Here is a 26,871-nt window from a genome sequence, read left to right on the forward strand (position 1 = left end):
CCACCTTTTTAATCTGCCTCCCCCCCCCCCGAATATCTACAGCAGGATGTCTCTGTCAAGTAATGGGTTGCATATTGTTTAGTCACTTAAACACAATTCATAACTGGCCGATCAATCTCTGGGGTCAGAAACTTAGTAGAACAGTTGACCTCCAGGTCATTTTTTGCAGGAAATAGGGGGAGGGGGAAATGTGTGGGTATGAGGAGTGGGATGAGCTAGGTAGTTTCCAGGCAATTTAGACTTAATAGCATTTCTGAAAGCAGAATTTCAAGCGAATGAGCTGTCATTCCATAACACAATCAATCTGATTCCCCTAGTTACTGTCTGTAGGGAAAATTAGGAGCAGCCTCAATGTCATGCATACGTAGCCCCTGTTTCTCTGCGATCGCTTCAGTACATTGTTGTGTTTAGGATCTGCTGGAGAAGAAACACCAACTTGTTCTCATAAGGCCACATTTCAAACAGCTATAGAACTTTTCCGTAGGTTTGGATGTAGTAGGGCCCAAGCAATGGAGTATATAGCTACCTTCCCCCAAAGTATGTGGATGGTTTTAGTTCATCATGTTACAGAATTGGGTCCTGACCAGTGTTCCCTGTAAGCTGAACACTTGGGTGGCCGCTCAGGAAAGATCCAAATACTGCCCAGCTGATTAGTGCAGTGATTCCCAACCGTTTTCCCATGGATGAACCCCTAAAATAATTTTTCATATCCCAAGGAACCCCTACCTATGACAATGTTTGCTTGGCGATATTTCAAGGGATATTTGGAATTGTTTGCAGTATTTCAAAATTTTTATTTATTTATTCCACGATTTCTCACGGAACTCCTGATGATGGTCTGCGGAATCCCAGGGTTCTGCAGAACCCTGGTTGGGAAACACTGGATTAGTGGAATGCCTACTGCCAGCAGCATAGGTTCCTTCTGGTGGTGCACATCTACACATGCCTTGGTGCATGTAACAGAATTTATTTCACACATGGACGGAAAAAATGAGAGGGACCATTGCTAGGACATTTCCTAGGATTCTGAGCATGCTCAGATCTGGGGCTTTGGGTCAAGCCCTTCTCTAGTTTCTCATGTCTTCCACCAATTAAACATTTTAATGAAAGAGTTGCCAGTTCAACAGTGCAGGGCATCACTTGATTGGCAGGGCAATTGAAAGCGCTACCTGAATCTGGATGTAGAAACTGAGTAGACTGGAACATCCCGTTTACCGAATAAGATTGTTTAGGGGAAACGCTGCTGACACCAGTTGAGAGCATGCTTACAGGCGTGGATAGTGCAATCTTCTAATACCCTTTTGGCATCGTGGTCGGGATGGTTCAGCTGGTGAGATGCAGCCTGGGTGTGGGCTTGGTGACCTTGAAAGCAGTTTACCTTTCTGGCTGCACATCACAGCATATGCCCTGGACACTTGACAGTGCTCCTTAGCTGATGGACTCTGCCTCCTTGTGGCCATGGTGTACAGAGCAACCTGGTGACCTGTGAATCCTGCATGAGCAGAGCCCTGTGCACACACAAAATTGCTATTTGCATCTGCAAACCTGATGTGTGGATCTCCACAGCTGCAGATGCAAATGCCTGCAGATATGTAGCAGATACAAAATGTGGTATCTGCACCCGTATCCACAAAAATAAGCCGCAGATATCCGCATCTGCAGATGCAGATACCTGCGGATGCAAAGTGAACATCCCCGATTCGCAGGGCTCTACCCATGTGGGCACTAGAGAGAGAATGTGGATAGTTCGCATTGCATTTGGACAGGTATGATAGATGAACAAGACCTTTTAGCTCATCCAGCCTATATGTGACTTGGGGACGGGAGGGGAAGAGCATGGCTATTCCCTGCAGTATGTCTCCTGCAGTACAGCTCCACAGCTCATCCTAATGGCTTATAATCTAATCTAAAAACACATTTGATCAGGCATGGTGTGTGACTAGCTCTGGGGCCACTGTGGTGATTTTGCAGTAAGGTCCGGCAGAAGTCACGCACATGTATTAACTTAGCCACCAACATTCTAATTAGCAGTGAGCTAGCTACCAAAACCACAGTGACTATAGGGAACCCCCTAGTAATACATTCAGGCAGAAGACCTATGGAATGTGGTAGGCAATGTAATGCTCTGTGTAGTTTTGTGAACCTCCCAATAGATGTAACAGAGAATTACGTGTGCCTGCTGCAAAACTGTAGTGCCATAGTTCTCAGCTGCGGTGTTGAGCCCTCTGGGGTGCAGTGGACCAGTTTTAAGGGGGTCTGCCAAGCCTGGCCAGTGTTAGACTTGCTAGGGCCAAGGGAAGAAAGCCAAAAGCCCAGCCACACAGGACTGCACCGAGAGGTCCTGAGCCCCTTCACCCTAGAGCCTGTGCCACTTAGCTTTGTGGTCTTGCCTGTGGCATGGGGCCCTGCCTGCTACCCTTTAACTCCAGTACTGGCTTTTATATGCAGAAAAACAATTGTGGTGGTGCAGCTGGGCCGCAGAGTTTGGGGAGCATGTTGGGAGTGGCCTCACAAAGGAAAAGATTGAGAACCCCTCCCCGTCACCATGCGGATGTTATGCTACATCCTAAAGCTTTTTAATTTCCAGAGATCCCAACTCCATTCCTATAGACCCTGAATATTTTCATCCGTGTGTGTGTGTGGGGGGGGGGGGGAGGGGGTTGTTTTTGTTTTAAGATTCTGATCAATTTCTAACTGACTTCAGTTAAACCAGAGAGAAAGTTTGTCCATTTCATCCTACATAGGAGCCTATTTTTCTTTTGTGGTTACTCAAGGAACATTAGGGTGTCGGGTTCTGTGTGCTGAGGTGTAAGGCGCCAGACTCCTTCTGGTCTGTTGGAGGTAACCTGCTCTACTCTTTGCTGTCTAGGAACGTTGGGGTGGCTCCCATGAGCAATAGATGAAATAACCACAAAGCAAAACACTTTGCTCTTTCCTTTTCCAAACAGATGTAATGTGGGTGGCTCAGTGAAGTGATTCACAGGGACGGGACGGAGTGTGTGTGAATCACAGACCAAGCTGCTCACAAGAACACCCTTGTAACGCCATAGTTGCACACAAGCCTGCTGGTGGTGGGGGGCAAAGGGGGCAGTTGCCGTGGGGCTTAGCAGTTCGAAGGGGCCCAGGGTTCCTTTGAATCAGCGCCGGAGTGCTACTCCATGAGGCTCTAAGGACTGGCTATCCTGGTCCTACCCCACACCTTGTCCAGGGCCCACAGTGGCTGTCCCCACTGGCCATATCGATGTAATACGGTAGTTAAATGTGTGCCATTCCCTGCTAGTAGATGGCCCAAAGGAAGGATAAGCATTTCCTGTTGCTACCCGCCAATGGAGGTGTTCCTTTAGATCAGTGTTTCTTAAACTTTTTAAGACCGAGGAACACCAAACTTTTTTTTTTTTATGGGGAACACCAGGGATTTTTTTTGGTGAGGGGGGAATAAAAAAGCCCCCAGAGAAAAGTAGTTGTTGAGAGAGGGGGGGGAAAAAAGGAAGCTTGTCCCTTTAAAGGCAGCTATTTTGAATTCTGTTCTTTCTGCGGCACACTTCCCACTGTCTCGCAGCATACTTTAAGAAATGCTGCTTTAGATCAAATGACAAAGGCTGTGCTCTTGGTGCTAATCTTGGGTGTGTGGGGAGGCTGTTGTTCGGTGACTTGGCCTGAGTGTACCACATCACTTTTAGAGTGTGTCTACACAGGACCCTAAACTCGAAATAAGATACGCAATTTGCATATTTTATTTCAAATCTAGTCTGAAACTTGAATTTGGCGCATCTACGTGGTGCCACATTTTGAAACAATGCGCTATTTTGAGCTATCTCTCATCCCTCGTGCAACGAAGTTTACTAGGATGACAAAACAGCGCGCCTGTTATTTCAAAAAATATTTCGAAATAACGGGCGGCTTGTGTAGAGGCAGGGTAGCTATTTTGGGATACCTCCGGTGTTCCAAAATAGCCGTGCAGTGTAGACGTCCCCTAAATGTGTACAGCACACGCCCTCTTAAACTCAGCATGACTGGAAATTTGGCTGAGTGCGTTGTAAACTGTTCTTTGGAGCGGGGTGGGTGACGAACTCCCCTTGCTATGGAACAATGCCTATGGAGTCCATTAGAATGAAGCCTCTTGCTCTGATACATTTATGCTGACAGTAACAGAGTGTTGGTTGTGACTTTTCTCTCTCTGAAGGAAAAAGAGAACCAAGTACCACGACAGGTGACTTTCCTTTGTGGCTGAGACCATGTTAGCAGCAGTCCCCCTGTGTGGATGGGCAGCTTTGGCAGTCCTGTATCCGCCATCTGACCCATTCTGATTCCCATGGTGCATCCCACTCCTCTGCCACAGCTACACTCTCCCTCCTGTTTCAATGCTTGATTTAACTGGGAGCGTTGCCCAGGTGTGGGCCTCATTTGGGTTTCTTTGTTAGAAATGCAACATAGTTGAGCTGTTAGGTATCATGTCAGCTTTCGAGAATGTGGCAAACATTAGGTCTACACTATCCTTTTTAGAAGGAACATCTTTGTTGGCAAGATGTTTTTGTAGCAAAATAGCTTTAAAGCTAAAACAATTGTATGAATCCCACTGCGTTTAATCCATTACGTCCAACAGAGCCATCTTCTTTAATAAAAAAAAACCCCAACAACTCTGCCTAACATTGTTGTATAACTGTGTTGGAAGTTGTCTGATCTCTCTCAGCAAAGGAACTTTTGGTTGCAAAAGTGCATGAGATGGGGAGAATACACATTGTATTTGCCACTACGTACAGTCTATTGTCAAACTCTATCTTCTACAGTGATCCATGCTGTCTCAGCTGGGAGGGCTGCACAGGGATCCTTATATTCCTAGTGGACTGACAGATGAGAAACCATCAGATCCGGGGCTTAAGCTGAGGGTGAATATTCTTAGTTTATTAAACTTCAGGGGAAGTTTGAAGCTATATAAGGCATATGGAAGAGCATTTAATGATAGAACTTCCTAGTAAGACATGTTATTACAGTGTATTAGCAGGTTAGCTGGACCGAGTCATCTTGATATGTAAAGAACAAAAATGGGTGCGTCCGTGTGCCACATGCACCCTGGAACACATGGACATTTCTTCTGTGGGGTGATTGATCATAGGGGAAAAGGCCACTGCATCAGGCTAAGAGGAGATATTGAGAACAAACTGAGCGGCACCCTGTTAGGACAAGGAGAGCCCATACCCTGCTTCCCTGCCGTTTACAGGACTAGGCTCCCCTGAAACCTTCAAGGAGCTTAGCAGCAGCTGCAATGCAGGGTCACATTTTTATTCTTCTACCCCACCCCATGGCTGTTCGGTGCCATCTTTTCATGGCTGGATCTGTATCAACCCTTAGGAAAAAGAAACTATATTAATACTGGTTCTTCCTCTTTGCTACCCACTGATTTATGGGGTTTCCCTTAAAAGTAGTGGGGTGTTCATGTTTATAAAATAATTTCCCACATAATTCTCCAGGCAAATTATACTGTTCTCCTAGTGGCTGAGCAGTCGCTGGGAGTCAGAAGGTAAGCTGCATCGGTCTGTCAAGTCCTAAATTTCTTCCCCAACGTCCCTTTAAAAAAACAACAGAATTTCTTAAGTAGCATGGATGCAGGGTAATGTCACCCATCAATCCCTTGGTGACAGAACCCAGTGAGGACGTTTAGCCTTAATAAAGAGGTATAGCACAATCCAACCACACCCACAAAAACTTTCCATGGGCATAGTCGTCTTCTGGGGTCCTGTGCGATGCTGCTCGTTTGACCTTAGTGGAAGGTTCTTAGTGGTGCTGACTTGCGTTGGAGGCGTTACGAGCGAGGTGCTGGCTGTCAAGCTGTCCGTCTCAAATACAGTCCCAGAGAACTTCCTGTTAATAAAGGAACGTGTTGTTTCTACTCCTAGCTGATGGACCATCCCTCTGTGTGGTTTCATGCTGCTGTTACACTGGAAAGGTCTTCTGTCCCCAGTCCCTGCCCCTACCACCATTTCTCTGATTTGGGACCTTTCTCCAAAAAAAAATTACCCAAAAACTGGAGGGGAGGGGAACCCCAACAGTGTAAATGATGAACCAAAGAGATGCTGCGTGATCTAAAAAAGACGACCTGGGGAGGAGGAGGGGTCGGTGGGCCAAGTTCTGAAGCTTGAATGTAGAACCTGTGAAGTTGGTTCTTCCTCTGGCCCCTTTGGTTCAGCTCAGGTTTCAGCTACAGCGACAACATGTTAGCACCCCAAGAATCCTTGCTGTTCTCTTGTTTGCTAAGGAGAGGGTGGCACTGGGGACCACCTGGACTGTTCTGCTTTTGTTGGAACTTTTTTCATTGTGTGTGGGTTTTTTTTTCATACTCGTGTCCCCTTGGCAGCGGCGGTTTTACCCCCCCTTGTATTATATTTGTCGTTGTGGTTGCATTTATACTGCGTTATGCCAGGGAGTAGATAGCATTGACGGGGGATGTGGCTTCTGAACTCTCATTGCCTTCTGTCTCCTCTTTGTCCTTCTTGACTGTGTACTGGCCAATAAAGGATCCGTCTTCATTGAACTGCCCTTCACCCCCCTCTCCATAATCCACCAAACTATCGTCGCTCTCTTGCTTTATCGTACCATCCAAAGAGGTGTGGCTGCCTGGCGGTTCCTTGTTGTCTTCGTCGCTGGATGGCAGAAGACAGATAGACATGGTTAGAATAGATAGGGTGGGGGCTAAGGGACATTGTCTAAAAACTGGGGGTTGGGTTCTCCAAAAAAATCCAGTGTGTGTGCTGCAAGATTCAAAGGTGCATAGTTAGGCTGCTGGGATTGCAAATAGGCTTGTCACAATTTCCTTGCTATGCAAATGCAACTGCCAGACAGCCTGCATCCATGAGGCTCACAGCTGCATGTGCAATTTGCACACTTGACTCTTTTGAAAACCCAGCCTCCTTTTTAAGTTTCTTTTTTTTTTAAAGGAAAACTAATGTCCTTATCTAGCGTATAGATAATAATGCTTTGATCAATCAATTTGGAAGAACTTTACAATTTTTTCCTTTTATTTCTTTCTCCTCTCTATTTACTTTTTGCAAATCAGCCATCCTTAAACAGTAAAATAGGCAGGCCCACTTTTGTGTCTAGACTCTAGTGAGTTTCACTTCTGTATTCTCTTCCAAAGACATAAGCAGTCCTTCAGATATCCATGTCCACATGCAGTTGGAGGAGTGTGTTTTGTTTTTGCTTTTTTCAAAGCTCTACTTTAGAGGAAATGGAGTAGGTCTAGGATGCCAAAATCTCTGAATCTCTAAAGTACCTGTGGAAATTTACCTCTCAGAGTTTATTTCCAATCATTTCATCTCACCTGTTTGAGGTTAATCTGTGTGATTCTTTATCCTTAAAACTTCTGACATTTTACACTATGAAATGATACTGTTTTCTACCAGAAAAATTAAGCAAGTCCATAGGAAAAAAACTATGGACTGCACTATAGGAAAAGATGCCTTTCGTAACCCTTGATAGTGTGTCCGTATTTGATCTCCTGTGTCCAGTAGAGATGCTATCTCTATTGAAATCCTATATATCAAATTTAATTGTTTTCTTTATGGGCTTTTTTGGCTGAGGACTCAAACTCAGAACTGTCTGGTTCAAAATAAGCAACACTACTTCTTGGCCTACTTTTGTACATGCGTCTAGCTAAAATTCAGGGAAAAAATTGGAATGGTCCAACATTGCTTTTGCTGAGTCATCAATGTAAACAAATGATCCAGCATTTAAAAGGAAAAGGAGGAATTTTATACAGCTTTCCTGCGTTTGTTCAGCACCTCATTGAAAGCTGCATTTATGCTATGCTTAGGGTATTGCTCTCTCAAGGGAAACAATGCAGCGTCCTTACTCGAAACAACTAAGCTCAAAGGCCTGTTGTTTCATGGCTCTTTGGTAATGTCCCACAGCCATCCCAGCAGCAAGCGAGGGATAAAACATTTGCTGTGCAGGTAAAACGGCTGGGCAAAGTTCAGGTGGTAACACCACTCATTTCAATAGAGATACGGGATGTGGCCGTTGAGGGCTATTTTCACTCTTCCTTCTCATTCCTGCTCCTGAAAATTTAGATTCAGGTTGTAGCATTTGGCAGTCAACGTCTCTCAGAGTTGTGCGTGCTGTGAAGACGTTGGGAGCTGCACTTTGGCCCATTGATCTTAGTTCCGCTTAGTGGGAATGACCTACTAGGGCATTTAATCTGTCTCGTGGCATTTAAGTGATGGCGTCAGCTCCCCATATGTTGGAGGGGTTCAGTGTCCCTCAGAGCATTTTGAAGGTCTGGATCATGTTACCTTGTATCCGCACTTTGTAGAGCCAGGAGCCAAACAAAAGCAATGCTTGTGGCCTGGTGTTAACTTGGCATCACGCTAAGAATTAACAGGTTAGTTTTACAAGCAGCTTCTTTTAAGAATTTAAATCTGCAAGCAGGGCTGCCCTTTCACAGAGGCAGAGAGTGGCAAAAACCAAAGCAGTTTGTGAAATGCTCTTTCTCTGAACCCACCCCATACCTTGGAAAAATGGGATCTGGGTCAGAACTTTTCCTCATGTGGGGTGAGATGTTGGGGCCAGGAAGTTTTCCAAGCCCACCCCCCGGCTTTGCCTCTCTCTCTTGGGTTTTATTGTGGCCTGTTAGTACATTAGGAAGGCGATGTGTGTAGTTGTCCGCATGTTGATGCAACTTAATCCTATTAAAATGGCCTTTTGTGGTTTTGGATGTGAGCATTTAAACAACAAGAGCACCCAAGTCAGCACTGTTTGGGAACCGTGGCCTAGAGTTGCGTAAGTCAGGGATCAGAGGGGTAGCCGTGTTAGTCTGAATCTGCAAAAGCGGCGAGGAGTCCTGTGGCACCTTATAGACCGACACTTCAGTTAGTCTATAAGGTGCCACAGGACTCCTCGCTGTAAGTCAGGGAGAGACCGGTGGGTTTTTAAGGCTCTGTTCAATATGTAGAACTGATTGTTTAGGTCTAGTATCTTATTGCTTGTGGCTTTGCCGTCTTCAATCCCTCGGTCTCTCCATGCAGTGCATAGACTGAGTGCCTCTTGTGGTCAACACATCAGAGGCGCATCATGCAAGCAGCTGATCTGAGGATTCAGAATTCCTCTTCCTCAGAACCTGACCCCGCAACCCGTGCCCACTTGAGCAACCCTTAATTGTGCAAGTTAAATGAATTGGATTTCTTGCATGAATAAGAATTAGTTGCAAGTAGAGGTTGCAGCTTGGGCCCTTAGAACTTAATCGGTTCTGGTAGGGGTTCCCAACGCATTGAATTGCAACTTGCTGGACATGAAGTGCCCGCAATCTCAGTGGGAGGGAGAGGATGGTTGTTTAATAGGTTAGGTGGCGGGACAGGAGGTAAGATGTACTTCAGCTATGAAAGAAATATATTGCTCAAAGAAAAAGCTGAATGTGCCGGACTTTAGGGCAGCACAGGATCCTACCTTTCAAGAGACCTTCATGGTCCATGTGGATAGACAAGGTGAAAAGGAGGAGAAAGAATGGGAATAAAACAGAGAAGCAGAAAGAGCTGGATCAGAGAGAGATACGATGAGGTAGGCATTTAAAGAGGCAGGTACTAAACCACTGCGTTCTTCATGGGGCTGAGTGCCTCATTATACCAAATGGAATTGGTGTTACGTTCCTCCCTGGCTGAACCTCACCGGCTCCCTCCCCCCCCACCGCAGAAGTTAATATACAACAAAAGAAAGTATTGGGTGATCAGACCACAGGCTATTCACCAGTGTGCCTGTCCCTAGGAGCCAACTGGAAGACCTGCTATGGGGCAGTGGGCAGCATCTAGAATAAACTGGCTCAGTCTTAGCTGAGTGGATCTCCCAATTTTTTCCCCCTTCTTTTCTTTGGTTTTTCATCTGAATGTCGTGCTGGTGAAAGGTGGCACTGACAGCCCTGGAGACTGACGGTGACCCCTATAGGTCCCGGGACCACTTGCTCCTCTCACAAAGATAAGAAAATAGTTCTGTCTCCATGGCCCATTCAGTTCTTGGTCTCTGCTGTAGACTGGCTACAGCAGATGTGCCGGCGCTATTTGCCAGGTAGACACCTTGTCACTGGGAATGGAAATGAGACCTGCTGAACTCATTACATGTAGGCCCCTGCACATGTGGTGAAGCATCATCTCTTTCAGTCAGTCAGCCTGGGCTGGAATATAATTGGAGCCCTACGGGTGAAAGGCTCTGGTTCCCTGAGATCTCGGCCAATTTCCCCCTTCACAGCACTAAGCTCTGGTAATCCTTTGGTAGAATGAGGCATAGTCACTGGCACAGAACGTTGTCCAAAGAAAATGGTCCCTTCAGCCCAGCCCCTGTGAAGGGTGACCATTGTTCTTTCAGTGGGATAGAGACACATGATAGCACCTCGTAATGATAGGCTGCAGAGATTTGAAAGCAGCATGCATGGGGCAGTACGGACGTGAGGGTAGGATGAGAGCATATCAGACATGCTTATGTGGAGGGAGGGAGGGGAACCAATGAAGGACTCCCGTCAGCTCAGATTTCATCTCCTTTTAATCTCTCTTCATTCACTTTCCTGTAGCCTAGCATCACTACCATTCCGAATCTTAATCCGCCAGCCTCCCTTCATACCAATTCTTCAAGTTCACCTCTCGCTCTGCTGGCTGAAGGGAGAGTCTTGCTCCCTTCCTTTCTCTATCACTTTGAGTCGCAGGGACCTGAGTCTCCAGAAGAGAATCCAGCTAGAAGATAGTATAGTCAAGTCTGGTTCTGCACAGGATGGCGAACGCTTAGCTGGTAACGACATTTCAAGCTTCCAAGGTGCCTGTGATTTGAACACCTCAGCATTTTACACCAATGCTAATCTGAAGCCAAATTCTGATGCTCAGCTACTGAGTGGCACCTTCCTTCATCAGCCAACATAACACAGTGGAGTCCTGGCCTAAAAAGTGAGGTCAACCAAACTGTGTCTCTGGGAGTGAGTGTGAAAAATCCACACTCCTGAATGACGGAGTTAAGACGACCTAACCCACGCTGTTCATGTGCTAGGTCAAAGGAAGGAAGGATTCTTCCATCAACTTAGCCACCGTCTCTTCTGGGGTGGTAATTAGCTACGGCATGGGGGGGGGGGGGCGTCTCCACTCCTTGTAGTGACCTTCTGCACTGAAGTGCTCCAGCAGCGTTTGTCATGAAGACTTGGCCAAAGCCACTGCTCTGGGGAGAATCTGCCTCATTTAACCCTGTCTCTAAAGTCCCACAGGACTACTCATTGTTTTTACTGAGAGTAGGTGACTGCTAGGATACCGAGGGAGGGGGTAGAATCTCCATCCCTGGAGGTTTTTCAAAGCCCTGGCTGGGTTGATTTAGTTGGGATTAGTCCTGCTTTGGGCAGGGGGCTGGACTCGATGACTCTGCCAGCCCTGGGATTCTGTGATACACTGTAAGGAGACAGTCCCCTTTAAAAATACCGCCACTGAGGTAGCAGCCTCCCCCTCCCCCAGACAAACAACCGACTACATTGTTGATTTTTATATATAAATTGCATCTAAGTTGTTGTTTCCTATCTGCTGCCTGTAACTGGCAAGCTCTTCAAAACAGGGGCTGTCCTTCAGCATTTGGAAAGCGCGTAGTACGCACTGGGGGCTACCACGTACTAACACTAGATAGACCTATCTGACCTCCTCCCACTGTCCTCACAAGTATCCCACTCCCTGGCTGGTGATAGGGCATTAAACGGAGCACTCTAGACCTGGCCCTGTGGCTGTCACGTGGAGAGCTTGTCCTCCTCTCCCGTGTGTGCGGGGAGAGCATTTTAAATCGCTCCTGGACTTGTAGTCAGCAGAGCGCCATAAATGCTTTGTATGTGTCCCTGCAATGCCACCAGTGTGGGAGTGGGAATAAAGAAAATTTTGGGTTCCCATGACCCCACATAATTGTGTCTTTTGACTAGTGTGGGCTCTGTGGTGGGGCCAGGATTGGGAGGCTGGAGGGGGCTCAGGGCTGGTGCAGGGGATCGGGGCGCTAGGTTGGGCAGGGGCGTGACTCTCAGGCAGCAGAACGGTGGTGGTGCTACGGCAGCTTCCTGCCTGCCCTGGCACCTCAGACCATGTTGTGCCCCGGAAGTGGCCAGTGGCAGGTCCAAGTCCTAGGCTGAGCGCACAAGCGGCTCTGCGCCCTGCTCTCATGCACAGGCGCCGTGCTTCCCAGCTCCCATTGGCTGGAAACCAGCCAATGGGAATGTAGATCTGGCGCTCAGGGGGAGGGGAGTGTGTGGAGCCCCCGGCTCCCTTTTGAGGAGCCGGACCTTCTGTTGGCCACTTCTGGGGGGCAGAGCAGTCCGTGTTGCCAGGACAGGGTGGAAATCTGGCTTAGCATCCCTGTAGCAATGTGACCCAGTGCCTGGCATTCCACAACCCAGTACTGGGTTGCAACCCGGTCTTTGAAAACCACTCGCACAGGGTGTCTGTCCATGCAGGAAAAAACAAGTGCTCGGTTTTTAAGAGCTCAGCTGAAAGAGCCATAAGCTGGAATTTTTTTGGGACCTCAGCTATTTCAAACCTGCCACTGAGGCTGCTAAGCTGTTCCTATAGGGAGCAACCCATTGGGGCGCGTGCCAGGTGACTGAGTGACTACTTAGATCGAAGCACTGAGACCCCACAGTGAGAGGTACGGCTATAAACTTTATGGATGGTGTCTGCACTGCACAGGGATCCGAGAACAGCGGTGAAATCCCTAAAATCCATCCCTGTGTGCTGGGCCCAGGGCGAAACCTGAAATGGAACCCTTAGTGGCTGGCTTCTCCTTTGCTGCTCCCGAGTCCTGATCAGGCATCTGGAGGGAATATCCCTGGACTTGTACACAGTGCATGGAAAAGAAGGTACAGTTGTTAATGTAAATTGCAATTAAATTTTCGTAAGCTGTTCTGTCAAGGTGAGCTTATCCTTATTGGAATAACTACTTCCCACCAGGAGAACAGCCTCAGAGGGAATAAATTCTCTCTGCCTGCCTGTGGGCTAATAAACCATATTGTGTTCTGGTCCCGCTGTGTTCCACTGAGCCAGCTGGGCTGGCTTCTGAGCACTGGCAAAAGGTAATAGACAAAGCAAGTCCCTTCCATGTGATTATCTTGTCAGAACCTCACCGCTGTGCGCTTGACGGATGGTTTGGCATTGGAGCGCCGGCATGCGCAGAGCAGGCTGCTCTTGCAAAATGAACATTCAGCTACGGAGGGCACAGGAGAAAACAGTTGGTGCACACTGGTGGTGGCATGACACCTGAGCTCCAAATCCACAGCCCAAACATGCAGGGGATCGAGGGGGGAAAGGGGAGGAATCTCTATTCATTTGGCCCTCCAACATGTTAGCATTTTGGTTTTTGTTGGGGTTTAGTTGCATCCTGTATCTTGGCATATGCCAGGCAGAAAATGAAACGTGGTCCCATGGCATCCTCTGGAGGAAAAACAGCTGCCACTGGAATATAATGACTGTAGCCATTTGCTACTAATGACAGAAACATGATTGTACAAAAAATCCAATTATTATGCCTTTTTTTGGAGAGCTGCGTGGTGCGGGATACACACAGTGCTTGTTTCTAAGTTGTGTATGCTACAGTCCGCGCAGCTTGATACCAAAACAGTCTACCTTGCTCTGCATTTTTCAATGAGTCCCTCCCGTCTCTGGTGTTTGAGTGTATCAAGGAACGCTGGAATACTGTGCAATGGCACAGAGCTTCATCAAAAAAACCATTAAATTGGTGGAAAGCGTCCCGTTGACAGCCGTGGGCTTTGCATCACGCCTGGATGGAAAAGCTCACTGCGCTTACTTAAGTAGAAGAAATCCTAGTGCAAAAGCAAGTTGCAGACACTTGAAGAAGCAGGCACACTGTGCACCCCAGTGATTAATAAAAGGGAAGAAAATGGAAGAGCTGGCAATTTTACCTCTTCCCCCCCCCCTTTTGTTGGCAGCAATGTGGAGCCACAAAGCTGATGCCACATGCAAACAGCCACAGAAAGTCACATAGCCTCTTGTGCAGGTGTTATTGCAGCTGGATGGAGAAGAGGCTGTTGTTCTCCAAAGGATGCCATTGAGTTTGAGAGGGGCAGAGAGAATGTGGGGTAGATCACTGCTGGAGCAGGGTCTGCTAGGCAGAGAAAGGCACGTTTCAATGGAGTGTGTTGGGGAAGACCTGGCATCAGAATCTGTGTGTGTGTGTTTGAAGTGTTTCCTCCCATGGGGAATGCTCTTGTCCCAAGTGGTGGTTCTCAGAGCAATCTCTGGCTTGGGAAGGCAGAGAGAGGGGAATGGAGGAAGCCCTCACGAGCACTAGGGATGGAAAAGGTTACCCGGTAAGCATTACGCTTACTGGATCAGTATCTGGTGAACCGGGCCGGGTGATGGAAACCTGGGCAGGGAAGCAGGAGGGGTTGCACAGACCCTGGCCCAGTCCTGCCACATGTTGCAGCAACTCCAGCCCCGTCGCCCGGCAGGTGGGGGCAGGTAGGACCCCCGCGTGGCTACACTGCATTGGCAACTCCATCCATGCCAGCAGCCGCAGCCCTGTGTGGGGCCAGACAGGACCTGGCCACGTTGCAACGGCATCCCCACCTATGTGCCCTGGGCAGGAGGTGCTCCAGCCCAGCCGGACCAACCATATCAGGCTGCAGGCCCAACCTCGCCCACAGGATCGTGGTTAACTGTTTAACTGTGATTTCACATCCATGATTAGAACATTCGAGTTCGGTTGCTTGTCCAGATATTTAGGCAGGGATGCCTCTCTTTGTAGTGATCTTGCACAGTAGGACACAGGAGGAGGAGGAAAAGGAAGGTGAAAAGTAATTCATGAGTGTGGTACGTTGGTGAAAGTTATGTGGGGGGGGGGAGTTAAAGGGGCTGAGACGTGAGGCGGGTGGGGGTGGCTTATTGAACACATGCCAGGTAGAGACATACCTGTAGTCAAATGACGGATCATCTGCTTTGTGGTCTTCGGGATCCAGGACTTCAACTTTTTCACGCACTGTGATAAACAAGCAAATCGCCAAGCAAAAGGGAAGTTAAATAGGGGAGATTTTAAAATCCTCACTGTGCGGTTTCAAAAACCTCCTTGGGGGCGGGAGGGGGTTGTTCAGCTTTTTTTTTTTTTTTTTTTTTTTGCTAAGAAATGTGGAGGAGGAGAATACACAGTAAGGACAGTTACTGACATGGAAAGCGATTGAGACATTTCACATCGGACCAAGAGCCCTTGGCAACTGTGCTGGGACAGTCATTACAAATCATTTCATGTGTTTAATCTCCCAATGAGCTGCCATTCTGCAAGGATAGGTTCATTTAGGAATCAGAGAGTAACTTGGTAGGGGTTGGTGACTTCACACAGGAGAGAAGCATCACACAATCCCAGCCAGACAAGGACCCCTAGGTTCAACAGTGTCCACAGTGGGTATAGTTAAAATCTTGCATTGTGGTATCTACCTTGCCACGGGTATCTGCAATTATTTCCTGCATTAAGGGCGCTGGATTCACCTCCGCTTCTCCGGCATGACTCTCTCGATTTCACTGACGTAAAGGTCGAGTAACGCAAAGGAAGTTAGAGCCAGAGCGAGGCATGTTACAAATGCTCTGAAGGATGTTATTGGGAGTGGGACACGTCAGGATTTTAAGGGTGCCAATTGTATCCATTTCTTTATCGAGCCGTAAGCATGAGTTTAAAGTGGTGCATGAGATACTATTATGATGCTTGTGGTTTTAATTCTTTCTAATGAGGCACCAGTGTTGTACAATGAAGCAATTTAAAGAGTCAACATTTGCCAGCTGTTGCCACACAGTAAACAGATAAATCCTGTTCTGAGAAGAGGGGAAGTAACGGTTTGATAATACAGCTGTGGGCAAATGCTGGTGATGGTACTTGGTGTATGTAGCCTTTCATCTGAGCAGTTCATTGTGCATTACCGTAGTCCCAGAGGTGAGAATTATTCTATTTCCTGCAAGGAATGATCCGAGCGGGCATTGTTAATTCTGCAATTCGTCCTTGTGTCTGTCTGTTTCACTAAAGTCACTGCCAGATGTCTGCCCCTGTATCTTACTTAGGGCCCAATCCTGCACTCTTTCTGGTGACAGGGCTGTGGGGTAGGAATCTGACACAGGAGGGGTTTATAGGGTCAGGTACTGAGTGTTTGCACAGTGCTTGGATACCAAGGTGTAGGTACTCAAATTGATATAGAGCAGGGGTGGGCAATCATTTTTTGCCAGGGGCCACTTCAAAATTTTTTGAAGTGGTTCCAGGCTGCACTGGAAGGGGTGGGACCTCAAACGGAAGGGGCAGGCCATGATGCTTCTGGGCTTCCCCACCCCCAGACCAATCAGGGTTTGGGGGCAGAAGAGCATGCGAAGTCGCTTCCCGCCCTACCAGGAGTGTGCGGTGCTTCTAAGCACCATGTGCTCCTTGCAGGGCAGGGACAGGGCAGACGAAACTGTGCCCTTCCCCCCCTTCCACCTCCAGACCCTAATTGGCCTGGGGGCAGGGAAGTGGCAGGGCCTCCATGGGCCAGATCAACCCTTTTGGTGGGCTGGATACAGCCCGCTGAGGCCCTTTTGCTAGGGTTGCCAGGTGCCCGGAATTGACCTGGACAGTCAGGTATTTTCGCCTCCTGTTCGGTAAAAAAATTCAGGAAATACAGGACACCTAATATATCTGATACTTTCTGATTTTTTCCTGTCCAGGAGGCGAGGGTACCGGGCTGTCCGGCTCAATACGGAGGCAGCCTGGCAACCCTCGTGCTTACCGGGTTCCGCAGGGAGGCAAGATGGCGGGGGGCTGGAGGCAACCTGTTAAGGGCCAGAAAGCCTCACTATGCTGGGCCCCACTTTTTTTTTTTTTGCTTAACAACTCTTGGGGTCCTTTTTTTGGTTTTTTTTCTGAAACCATCTGGCAACCCTACCTTTTGCCCACCCTTGATAGAGAGGATGCCTCAGTGGGTGAATTCTCCTAAGCCCAGTCTCTATCTTGGGACGATTTCAGTGAGATGTTTGCAGGAAGAGATCCTTTTGCAGAGAGAGAGAGAGAGAGAAGCCTCTTTGATAAGCAGGTGTCCAGACCCTCTTAACAAGGGTGATGGACTATGCAGCATTTCTCCTGCATAGCAGGGAGTGCTCTCCTTTACCTTTCACTAACACATTCTTTCTGTTACCTCTAATTTTCATAACAGGGAAGAATAAAACCCCTTTGACTCAAAAGTGTAGCTGAGATCAGTACAACTGACTTAGCTCTCGGGCGCGCAGGGGTTTCTTTAAACTCAATAGCATGAATTTAAAATGCTGCTGGATATTGCTCTTACCTGGGTATTTCCCGCCTCTGCTTCTCTTAATGAAGCACACTATCAACAAAATCAGGACTAGAAGCGCAATGGCACACATCAGCCCAATAAACCAGCCCTGGGTTGCAATGTCCACATGGTTCTTGGTATAAGCTGGTAAGAGGAATTTCAAGAAAATAAGTTAAAAAGGACCATCGAATAGCAGAGAGAACTAAAAAATACCGAGCCAAGCTGTTAGGAAAACCCAGTCCATCAGTTCACAAACGATCCATCTCTACCACCACATTTCTGAACTGTGTGTGTATATGTATTGTTCAGTTTGGTATCGGAGATTAAATAGAAATATGGGCTTTGCATTTTTTTTAATGCTTTGTCAACTCAAAATTCTGGCAGGAGCTGAGCACAGCAAAGGGTCACGACCGACATAAATGAAATGGATTCAGCACAGACTAATGAAGGGTGCATAAAAATAAAGGCAAAAGAAGCTGGGTAACAGATTTGATCATCCATTCACAGCGACGGGAAAGAAGTTGAAAGCTGTATTTCAGGCAGCCCCCATAAATGAGGGGTGAAATTCCTACAAGAAGCAGCTAAAAGCTTTGGGGTTTTTTTTTTTTGGTCCTGGCACATAGTTAGAACAAAGCACTGTATATAAAGTTCCCTGACTGTCGTGCTCTGTGCATGCAGTGGCAGAGCTGGGGACAATCTTGGGACTAGCCCCAGGTCAGCACTTGGCATAGTTGCTCCAGTGCTAGTCCTTAAGCTAGGACAAGCCGGAGTTTGCACTTGTGCACCTTCTAACTCTGGCGTCACTCCACCACTTTCGCTTGCTCCTCAGTAGTACCCCCTGACTCGTTTGACATGGAGGGTGTTGAATTCAGCTCGGGTGCTCTATCTGGTACCTACAAATTTTCCTAGGCTGATGTCCTAGTGGAGATCAGTGATTAATCACTCTTAGGGTGCGTCTAGACTACCGGGTTTTGTCGACAGAAGTTTTGTCGACAGTATCTGTCGACAAAACTTCTGTCGACAAAGAGCGTCCAGACACATTGAGTTCTGTCGACAAAGCAAGCTGCTTTGTCGACAGAACCCTGTAGTCTAGACGCAACCCTACAGGCAATAACACCTTCTGTCGACAGAACGCGTTATGCCTCGTAAAATGAGGTTTACCAGCGTCGACAAAACTGCTGAGTTCTGTCGACGTTATGTCGACAGAACTCAGCGGTAGTGTAGATGCTGGTATAGTTTTGTCGACAAAAGTCCACTTTTGTCGACAAAACTCAGTAGTCTAGACACACCCCTAGATTCCAACAAGAGGGGACTTGACCATAGAGCCCGGAAGGGTGGCACACCCCCTTGCTGGAGGATGCTCTGTATTACACAGCCCTTTTCATACGGCAATGTCATGCATCAGAATTTAATATGAGGACCGCAGAGGTATCTCCAGGCTTAACTCTACTCCCCGAGCAACCTCCTACAACACGACGGCAAGGATTACCTGCAGCTTCTAAACACAGTAGGACAAACAATGCTCCAGCCTATAAATAGCAACTGCCTGCTATTTCCTGGCACTCCTAATTGACATGCACCTGGTATTCAGCAAAACTGAGCAGAGACGAAAATAACCTTCAGCGCATCGGCCAGCGACACGTAACCAAACTGCAGCATAAATATAGATACTCATGGCAAGAAAGAGGGGCCTGCCAGGATCTGACCTCCATGGGATTGAAAATCTGAGCCAGAAGTTACTTGGCTTCGCTCTGAAAGGACTAAGGCAGGGAATGCCCCCTGCTTTATTTGTCGCAGGAGAATTAACAGCCTCAGCTAGGATGTGAACGGGTAACCCGAGGGTGGCCAAGAGCTGTTCCAGGAGGACTGGAGCAGTCCCCCATCTGGGATCCCACTTATTTGGTTAACCAGTTTAATGTTCGGCTAACTGAATGGTTAACCAGTTAACCGATTAAACGGGATTTTTACATCTCTAACCTCAACTAGATTAGTTGTGTTTTCTGGAAGGGATTGTACCAGAGTCTTTAATCTGCTACATGGTTTGCTTAATATCACCTAGTTAGATAAATGGTATCAAATTCTAATATGAACGAGGGCTCAGAGCCAATCAACACCTAGCTTACACAGGGCTCAATACCACCTTTTACAGCACAGATCAGCGTAAGCAGTGACATACACTCACACAGTAGTCCCATAATCAGCCCTTGTTTGGACCAACTTTCACGCAGTTATGTAAAAGCACCTTTGCACCGAATGTATGAGAGCCCCACCCTGCAATTTTTACCTGGTCCAAAGTTCCGTTTAAGCCCTACAGAATCAGATGCCAGGGCTTTCAAGTCGGGAGAGGTGGGAAGGGTGTTTGCCCACTGGGTATTTCCAGTTGAATGCATGCCATTCAAAGTCAGGCAAATGGGAACTGTGTGCATGCGGTCACAGACCACATCCTAATGTCTTTATTCAGATTGTCAGCAGCAAATAATGCCTGAGAACTTGTAAGTTACCCACATTTTAGAATCACTGAAATGTTTCATGACAGGTAGTCGCAGAGGACCGACTTTGCCAAATAGCACTGAGGTTATTTTAGGTGAAGGTACAGAATATGAACAACACAGGGACAAGTGTGTGCTATTGGGAAGCTGATTAGGTTCTCCAGGCCCACCTTGTACATGTTGAACCTCTGAAATCTGGAACTCTCTGGTCCTGCTGGATCAAAACTATCGCTGGAGCAGAGAGCCCCAGTCAGCCAGGGTTGCAGCCCTGGCTGAACTGGAGGCAGCAGGACCGACACAGGGGGACCGCAGCCTCAGGCGGCTCCAGCAATGGACCCGAGTAGCTGGAACTGGCCCCAGGAGCAGGGCAGACAGCTGGGAGAGGAGCCTTGGCCTCCCCTGGTAAGGCAGATTCCCTGGTTCGGCTCTGCTCAGGTCCTGAGGGTGCCGGACCAGGGAGGTCCAATCTACATTGCCTTTTTACTTCACAATATTATTATACTCCAAAAACCCTAGTGTAGACACAATTATACCAACATAAGAGTATTTTTGCTGGTATGGCTGATTTTGGTTGGGGAACTGACATAAGGTATACCGGAAATAGCCCTTTTTTGTTAGTAGAAGCCGCATATTCAGTAGGCAGGTTTGCTGGTACAGCTGTATTGGCAAACCTTCTGTAGTGTAGATCTGTCCTTTGGTGATCAGTACTCCTTGATTTGCAGTGGGAATCGGCTGCCTTTGCCTTTATCAGCTGGTATTCTGTGCATGGCCCTTTTTCTACTAAGGGGGCCGGTTGGGGAGCTGAACCCTCTGTTAAGATGCCAGTTTTTACAACGAAAAGGGTGAGAGAATTTAATGGAGCTGAGAATTGGATTAGAGTCACAAATGTTTGTGGTCGAGGCAGGGGAAGTCAAATTATACTGGAGCGCTTTGAAATGAAAGGAAATTGTATTGGCAATGTTAACAAGATGGGATTTCTAAAGAGAAACAATGCTGAAAAATGGAGTGGTTCTTAACGGAAGTGAAAGCAAAAGCAGCCTGAAAGAAAAGCTTCATGCCACTGTGTGGAGTGAGGTTAGATTTGCCACAGCAGGGAGTGTTTTAAACAAACTAACAGTAGGTTGTCTCATTAGGCTAGTGGAACTGGGCTACTATCAAAGTAGATTGACGAGTGCCATTCCTATCCCCCCAAAATCACGTGATGCCAAAATTACACCTCCAGCAAACCTGTATTTAGTGTAAATGGAGTGACTGTGATCACAGAATTTGAGAAAAAGAGAGTAAGTGGGTGGTTGTAATTTGACGGGATGTTTTGATGTCTTTATGCACGGCCAGCAATTTAGCTAAATACAAGAAAGAAGTCGTGTAATCCAACAGGCATCAATTTGAAACACAGTTGCAGTGATTTTGGATTTCCTGAATTAATTATAGACCGTGATTCAAAAAATGCATTAGCTAAAAATGACAGTTTATGCACTTACAGCGAAATCAGTCCTAAACTTCTGATCTGGCAATTTGCAAAACATATGTGCCTTTTTTCTGAAGGCTGAACCTTGAACTGGGTTTAAAGAGGTAATTCACTGTGCTTCATGTTGTAGGTGGTCTTTAGAGTCGGCTTCACTGTCCAGTTTGTATGGCAGCTAATCTACTTTAAAAATGTACATGTGAGGTTGACAGTGAATTGGACTTTCAAAGAGATCCACAACCAGGAAACCAGTTCCCTTTTAAATCAACATGGATTGAGCATCTTAGCACTTTAGGTGGTCTTGAAAATTTAAGACTGTAGTTACACTGTATGAAAAATACTACATTTATTGTATGGTAATAATCCCCATCATGTTATATGAGCAGTATTGTAAGCTGTCATATTTGACCATTATTGTAGACCGCCATTTCCTGTCCGGGTGTATGTTCATAAGTACATAGATGGGACTATAAATATATAAACTACTGCACACACAAAGACATGCAGCAAAAAAATATATATCCAGTGCTAGTTTGATTTTTATACACGGTTAGTTTCTAGGTACCAAGGTAACTGGTATGTTTTGCAAAGTTTGCATCCTCCTTCCCACATTATTAAGGGGTGAAAAAAGAACCCCCCCTTTTTTAATCAAGCTACATTTGTAGTAAGGCATCACTTACAACTGGAAAGCACTGTTCTGATTAACCAAAAGCTCAATAACGTCGACAGAGCAGTCAGAGTGCAGTAGACTGCAGGCGCGGTGCAGGTGGGCTATTTCAATTTGAATGCAGATAAATAAGCAGCAACCTCTAGAATAGATATTTGCAAAACATAACCAAAATAAAAATGGACAGTGCTTTCTTGTCAAAAAACATTAATGACAGCACAGGATGGGGCAGTGGGTTCTTAACCCTCATGTAAGCAGCATCCAGCTAGGGGGAAAAAATGAAATTGCGGCATGCATGCATGCATAAATGAGTGACAGCTTTGTGGATCCCAGGCTGACAGGGACTTTATCAGAGGAATAAAGATGGTGAATTCTTGACTCGTAATGCCAATATAATAAGGAGCTCTTCAAATACTGAAAATGCGGATGTTGGGCTAACAAATGTATAGTGCATGTTAAAATCAAGGAAGCGACTTGTTTTTTGGATTCCTTGAACCCTGATTCTCTTGCTTCCTATGCACAAGAAGCCCCCAAGAAGGGTAAAGAGACAGGCATCAGAGACAGAAAAGAGATGTGTCTGTCTTTATAAAAAGGCAACTTGTAGCTATTCACAAAGAAGAAAATAGGAAAATCTGAACTGGGAAAGAGCCTCCTTTCAGTTTTGAATCAGAATGAAATCCAGAACTCTAGGGGCAAGTTCGGATGTAGGGATCTGAAGCCAAAATGCTTGAACTAAGAAGGTTTTTGGATTTGAGTTTCCAGTTCTATACAAAAGCATTGCCACAAAAATGACCCTAGCGAGGAATATACATACTCCTTGCACCACTGGGAGAGAAAAAGGAAAAACCCAAGTCAAACTAACCACCCTTCCCACATGATAGTGGTTAGAGTTGATAGAGGCAAATCAAACTGAGTTAGTTCTCACGCCAGGCCTGGCTATACTTCCAAGGTGTTTGTTAGTATTTATCAGAGTTGTGTATTCTTATACAAAGATGATGCACTAGTATTAGCTTTTTCCATCTCTCACATGTCCTGTTAGCACCTTACAGTATACGGATAACTTGACATAGTTAAGGATACCAACACGGTGGACCTCATGGATAAGATACAGACAGAGCCAAGTTCTCCTCCCCATTTCTATCTGGAGCACTGCATGATGTGATTGTGAACAGCATTCGTTTCCTACTTAAAGAGAGATTGTCAAGCACTATATTTGGCTTTCAAGATCCTACATAAAAGTTGGTTATTGTTTAATTTTATAATAAATCGTTGGGGTCATATTTCAATAAGCATTGAAGAAAGGCACCTACCACAACATCCTGGGCTGACTCTGTTATCCCTATTGTGGCTCTGCCAAAACTCATGCAATAATAACACAGAAGTTTTAAATATGAGGCCTGATCCAACCCCCAGGGAAGTCATTAGGAGTCTTTCTATTGGCTTTAATGGCGCCATATTAAGCCCCTAATTAACATGCTATAAAATGCAGCAGGTGATAAGCCTGAAAAGTTGCTTGTGTAATTAGATGTGTCATTCCCAGAGAACGATACCTGTCATCTTATACATCTGTAAAGTCCTATGCAAACCTGTAAACCCTGTAGAGTCCTGTAAACCCTACGTGACCATCTCTGTGGGCCTTCTACAAACCACATCACATTCTCCTGGCATTATTCCTCATCCATAGCTTGTCATGAATGTATCAACACCCCTTACCGCAAACACCCAGGTATAGAGACACAGACGGAACAACCACCGCCATCGCAAGAAGCAACACACAAGTGAAAGTGCCAACACAAAGCCTGTCATTGCAAGCAGGATCCTTAGTAGGAGTCTGTCTTAATGCTTGAAGCGTTGACGAGTGCACAATCTCTACCCTTATTGCAGGATTCCTGGTTTCAAATGGAGCCTGCTACATTTTTGGCTGCATCCGGATTTTTGTTTTTCTTAATGCGCAGTTGAGACCACCTTATCTGACGGTGGAAATTTCACCGCAGCTTGAGACAGCGCTGTAATGAGGGCAGAGAGAGCACCCTGTCAGTGGAGTGAATGATATTTGCTCCATGCATGGTGGTGTCCAAGCTACCCCAGCCAGAAGATAAGGCACACGAGCGGTACAGCTCTGGATGGAATGAAATGTCTGGGAAACGCATCACACCACAGGGCTGGAACCCGTCTCACCTGAGCTTGTTGTAAAGGTTATGTAAGAGTTTTCGCTGGGGCTAGACCATTTGGGGAAAACCCACAAGTGGTACGTCATCCCGGGGCTCAGGTCCGCCAGCTGCACAGAGGAAGGGGTCTGAGCTTTAACAGGAATAGATCTCACTGTATTGTTACCTGAGAAACAGAAACCTCGTATCAAACCCAGGCAGCAGGGAACTCAGACATATTAATGTCGACATTGCAGCAAGCTACATCTCTCTGTTGGGCAGAAATAATATGATTTGATGGATGGGGACCATAACATCTCAATGTCCTCAGTGTCTGTAGTTACCGCGCATTTGGGAATACAGAAAATGCAGGTAAATGACAGGGTTTTAATAGCACCCTCATTCGTCATATTGAAAATGTCTTAGTAAACACCAAGGAGACCCCTCTCTGTGGTTGGAGATGGCTGGGCCTCTTTTACTAACCAGTTTTTAGGTTTCGGTGGCTGGGAGAATTAGAGCAGAGGCAGGGTCTGGGATCTGCCTGGACCCACTGATCAGATCAAGCCAGTCTGCAGACTTACAGGGCACAGGAGTAGATCCATCTCTCAAGCCCTTGAGAAGGAATGGATAGCAAGGTCTACACACCAGTTACATTTGCAAGATGGAAATCGACATATATTGATGTTGGTTAATGAATCAATGGTTGTAAAAATGTCGAAAGGCTGGCTCGGTGTGCGTGATCATGTCCCTGCTAGCGGTGGGTCTGCATAGAGAAGGGGTGGGTAAATAGTGGCCCATGGGCCGGATCCAGTCTGCCAGGGTTAGCCCGCTATATTTACCTGCGCTTTCATAGGCATAGGCAATCACACCTCACGGATCGCTGGCCAATGGGAGCTGCAGGAAGTAGTGTCCCGGTCTGCAACCATTTATGCTGCTCCCATTGGCCGGCAATGGTGCTCCATGGCCAATGGGAGCTGTGATTGCTCATTGCAGAGGTGCAAGTAAATATAGCAGCGGCAGCCCGCCATGAGGCTAACCCTGGTGAACTGCTGCCGTTTTATTGCCTACCTCTGGCATACAGCCTCTTGCAAGGTAGGAAGCTGCTTCTACAACTCAAGTGGGCAGGGATTGGTGTTGCTGATGGCCCTAGGTTCAAGCCTCATTTGTGGCTGGAATTGGGTTTGTTACACATGCCCCAACATGTTTGGCGTATTTTGTATCTTTTCAATAAATCCTGCAGCCCTCAGCAGACAAAAGGGGATTTTATGGGCTGGTGGCTTGTAAGAAAGCGGCACAATATGTACTGCAAAAGAGGAAATGCCTTACAGAGCAGTGGGCTAGCAGAATACTCTGCACCCTAGTGTCCAGTTTAAACTGAGGCAGGAGTTATGGAAATGATGGTGCAGCCTGCTGGCGAACGCCACGCTGCATCCTTAGCTTTGCAACCTACCGGGGTGCAGGCAATTTAAACAGGGAGAGGTGAGACTGTGTTAGCACAGAACAGATGGGTGAAAGTGGGAGAGCGCTAGCTCAAACGGCTGTTCATTCTAGGGGTGCTCTAGCCAAAGCCATGGGAGGTGACACATTTTCAGACTCTGTATAAGAAGTGGTGTAAAGAGGCGGGAAAGCTCTGAAACCTTCTAACCTAAGAGAGAAGGGGAGTGGGGGTGTTGTTCTAGAGGTGAGGGAACCTGGAAGCGTTAAATGAAAACCAGCTCTTCAGTTTGTAGGAGCACGTCAACGCCACTGTGGTTGGCAACCGGATAGGTGCCATTTTCCAAGGTATAGGTGCATCCTCAGGCCATTTGGAGGGTAAATAAGAAGAGGTCTCCTGGGGAGTTTTTCTAAAGGAGATTGGGGAGGCAACATCTGATATTGGAAATATCCCAGATGTTGAAATTCTGACTCAGGTGCAACTTTTCTTGGAGCCTGCCCTGAAGAGGGACTTTTGCATCTGGCTCCATGTTAGGTGCAAGCTGCATGTGTGTAAGATTTCACAGCAGTGAAAGGGAGTAGTAGGGATGGAACAGGACCAGCGTCCAAACCTCCGAGAAATGCTTTGCATTCTACTACATTAAGAGGGGGGCTGAGGACCAGGTGAGTATTTCAAATGCTGGAGAACAATGTAGAGGAGAGGATAACTAATTTCCTTAAACCGGGGCTGAGAATTGCAGATATCGCTTTGCTTTGTAACTAAAGGTGTATCGGTATTACAATGGGAGCAGGTACTATCTGGCAATAGAAGGGTAGCATGTGAGTTATCTCTAGCACAGTGGAGTAAACCAAGTTGGATCACTATCAAGAATCACAGACTATTTAAAACCATCAAATTCACACCAGACATTATGAATGTTCAGGAAATAGATGCAAACAACGTTCATTACTATCTGCCTATTGGCACCTCAAAAGCAATATTAGAAAAAAAAGCCCCCAAGACCAAAAAACACCTGACAGGTGACAGGTTTTGAATTTCCAGGCAAAGTAGAACCTATAAGTTAGAGAGACAAGGAAAGCTATTATACAAGAGTTACGGATCATAGGTGATTGTGCCTCAAAAGCAGGTACATTTTTTGACTGTTGCGCCATAGATTGTCTATTTAAAAGTATTCATTTTCCTCTCCATAAGAATTTGTTCCCAATTTGGTTGGTTGTTTTTTATAGCCCTTAATCTCGTGACAAGCTGCGGTCCTTATGGCTTTCTTTGGACCCACGAATGAGCAGCCCTCTTAATTCAGAATGCATGGATCTGGACCCTCGCTGCAAGGAATGAAAGGAGAAGGTAATTGCGTTTGGAAGAGTGGCAATGCACACAATTCCAATGCATT

At 46.6% G+C, this 26,871-nt stretch overlaps 1 protein-coding gene across 19 annotated transcripts in view; it reads right to left on the bottom strand.

The window, feature by feature from the left end:
• Positions 1–11: 11 nt before the first annotated feature.
• NFASC (neurofascin) overlaps positions 12–26,871 on the bottom strand; it is a 278,159-nt gene continuing 251,299 nt past the window's right edge. For 14 of the 19 annotated variants that reach the window (XM_075910489.1, XM_075910486.1, XM_075910494.1 and 11 more), the window contains 4 exons: positions 24,078–24,233; positions 17,291–17,422; positions 14,910–14,976; positions 12–6,638 (listed from right to left, as the gene is read on the bottom strand). In XM_075910489.1, the coding sequence (XP_075766604.1) occupies positions 6,410–6,638; positions 14,910–14,976; positions 17,291–17,422; positions 24,078–24,233 (584 nt within the window). In that variant the 3' untranslated portion in view covers positions 12–6,409. The remainder of the gene's footprint in view (positions 6,639–14,909; positions 14,977–17,290; positions 17,423–24,077; positions 24,234–26,871) is intronic. The other 5 variants (XM_075910505.1, XM_075910503.1, XM_075910504.1 and 2 more) reach the window with 1 other exon arrangement.

Source organism: Pelodiscus sinensis, chromosome 27 (genome assembly GCF_049634645.1).
Source record: "Pelodiscus sinensis isolate JC-2024 chromosome 27, ASM4963464v1, whole genome shotgun sequence".
In the NCBI taxonomy this organism is placed as follows: domain Eukaryota; kingdom Metazoa; phylum Chordata; order Testudines; family Trionychidae; genus Pelodiscus; species Pelodiscus sinensis.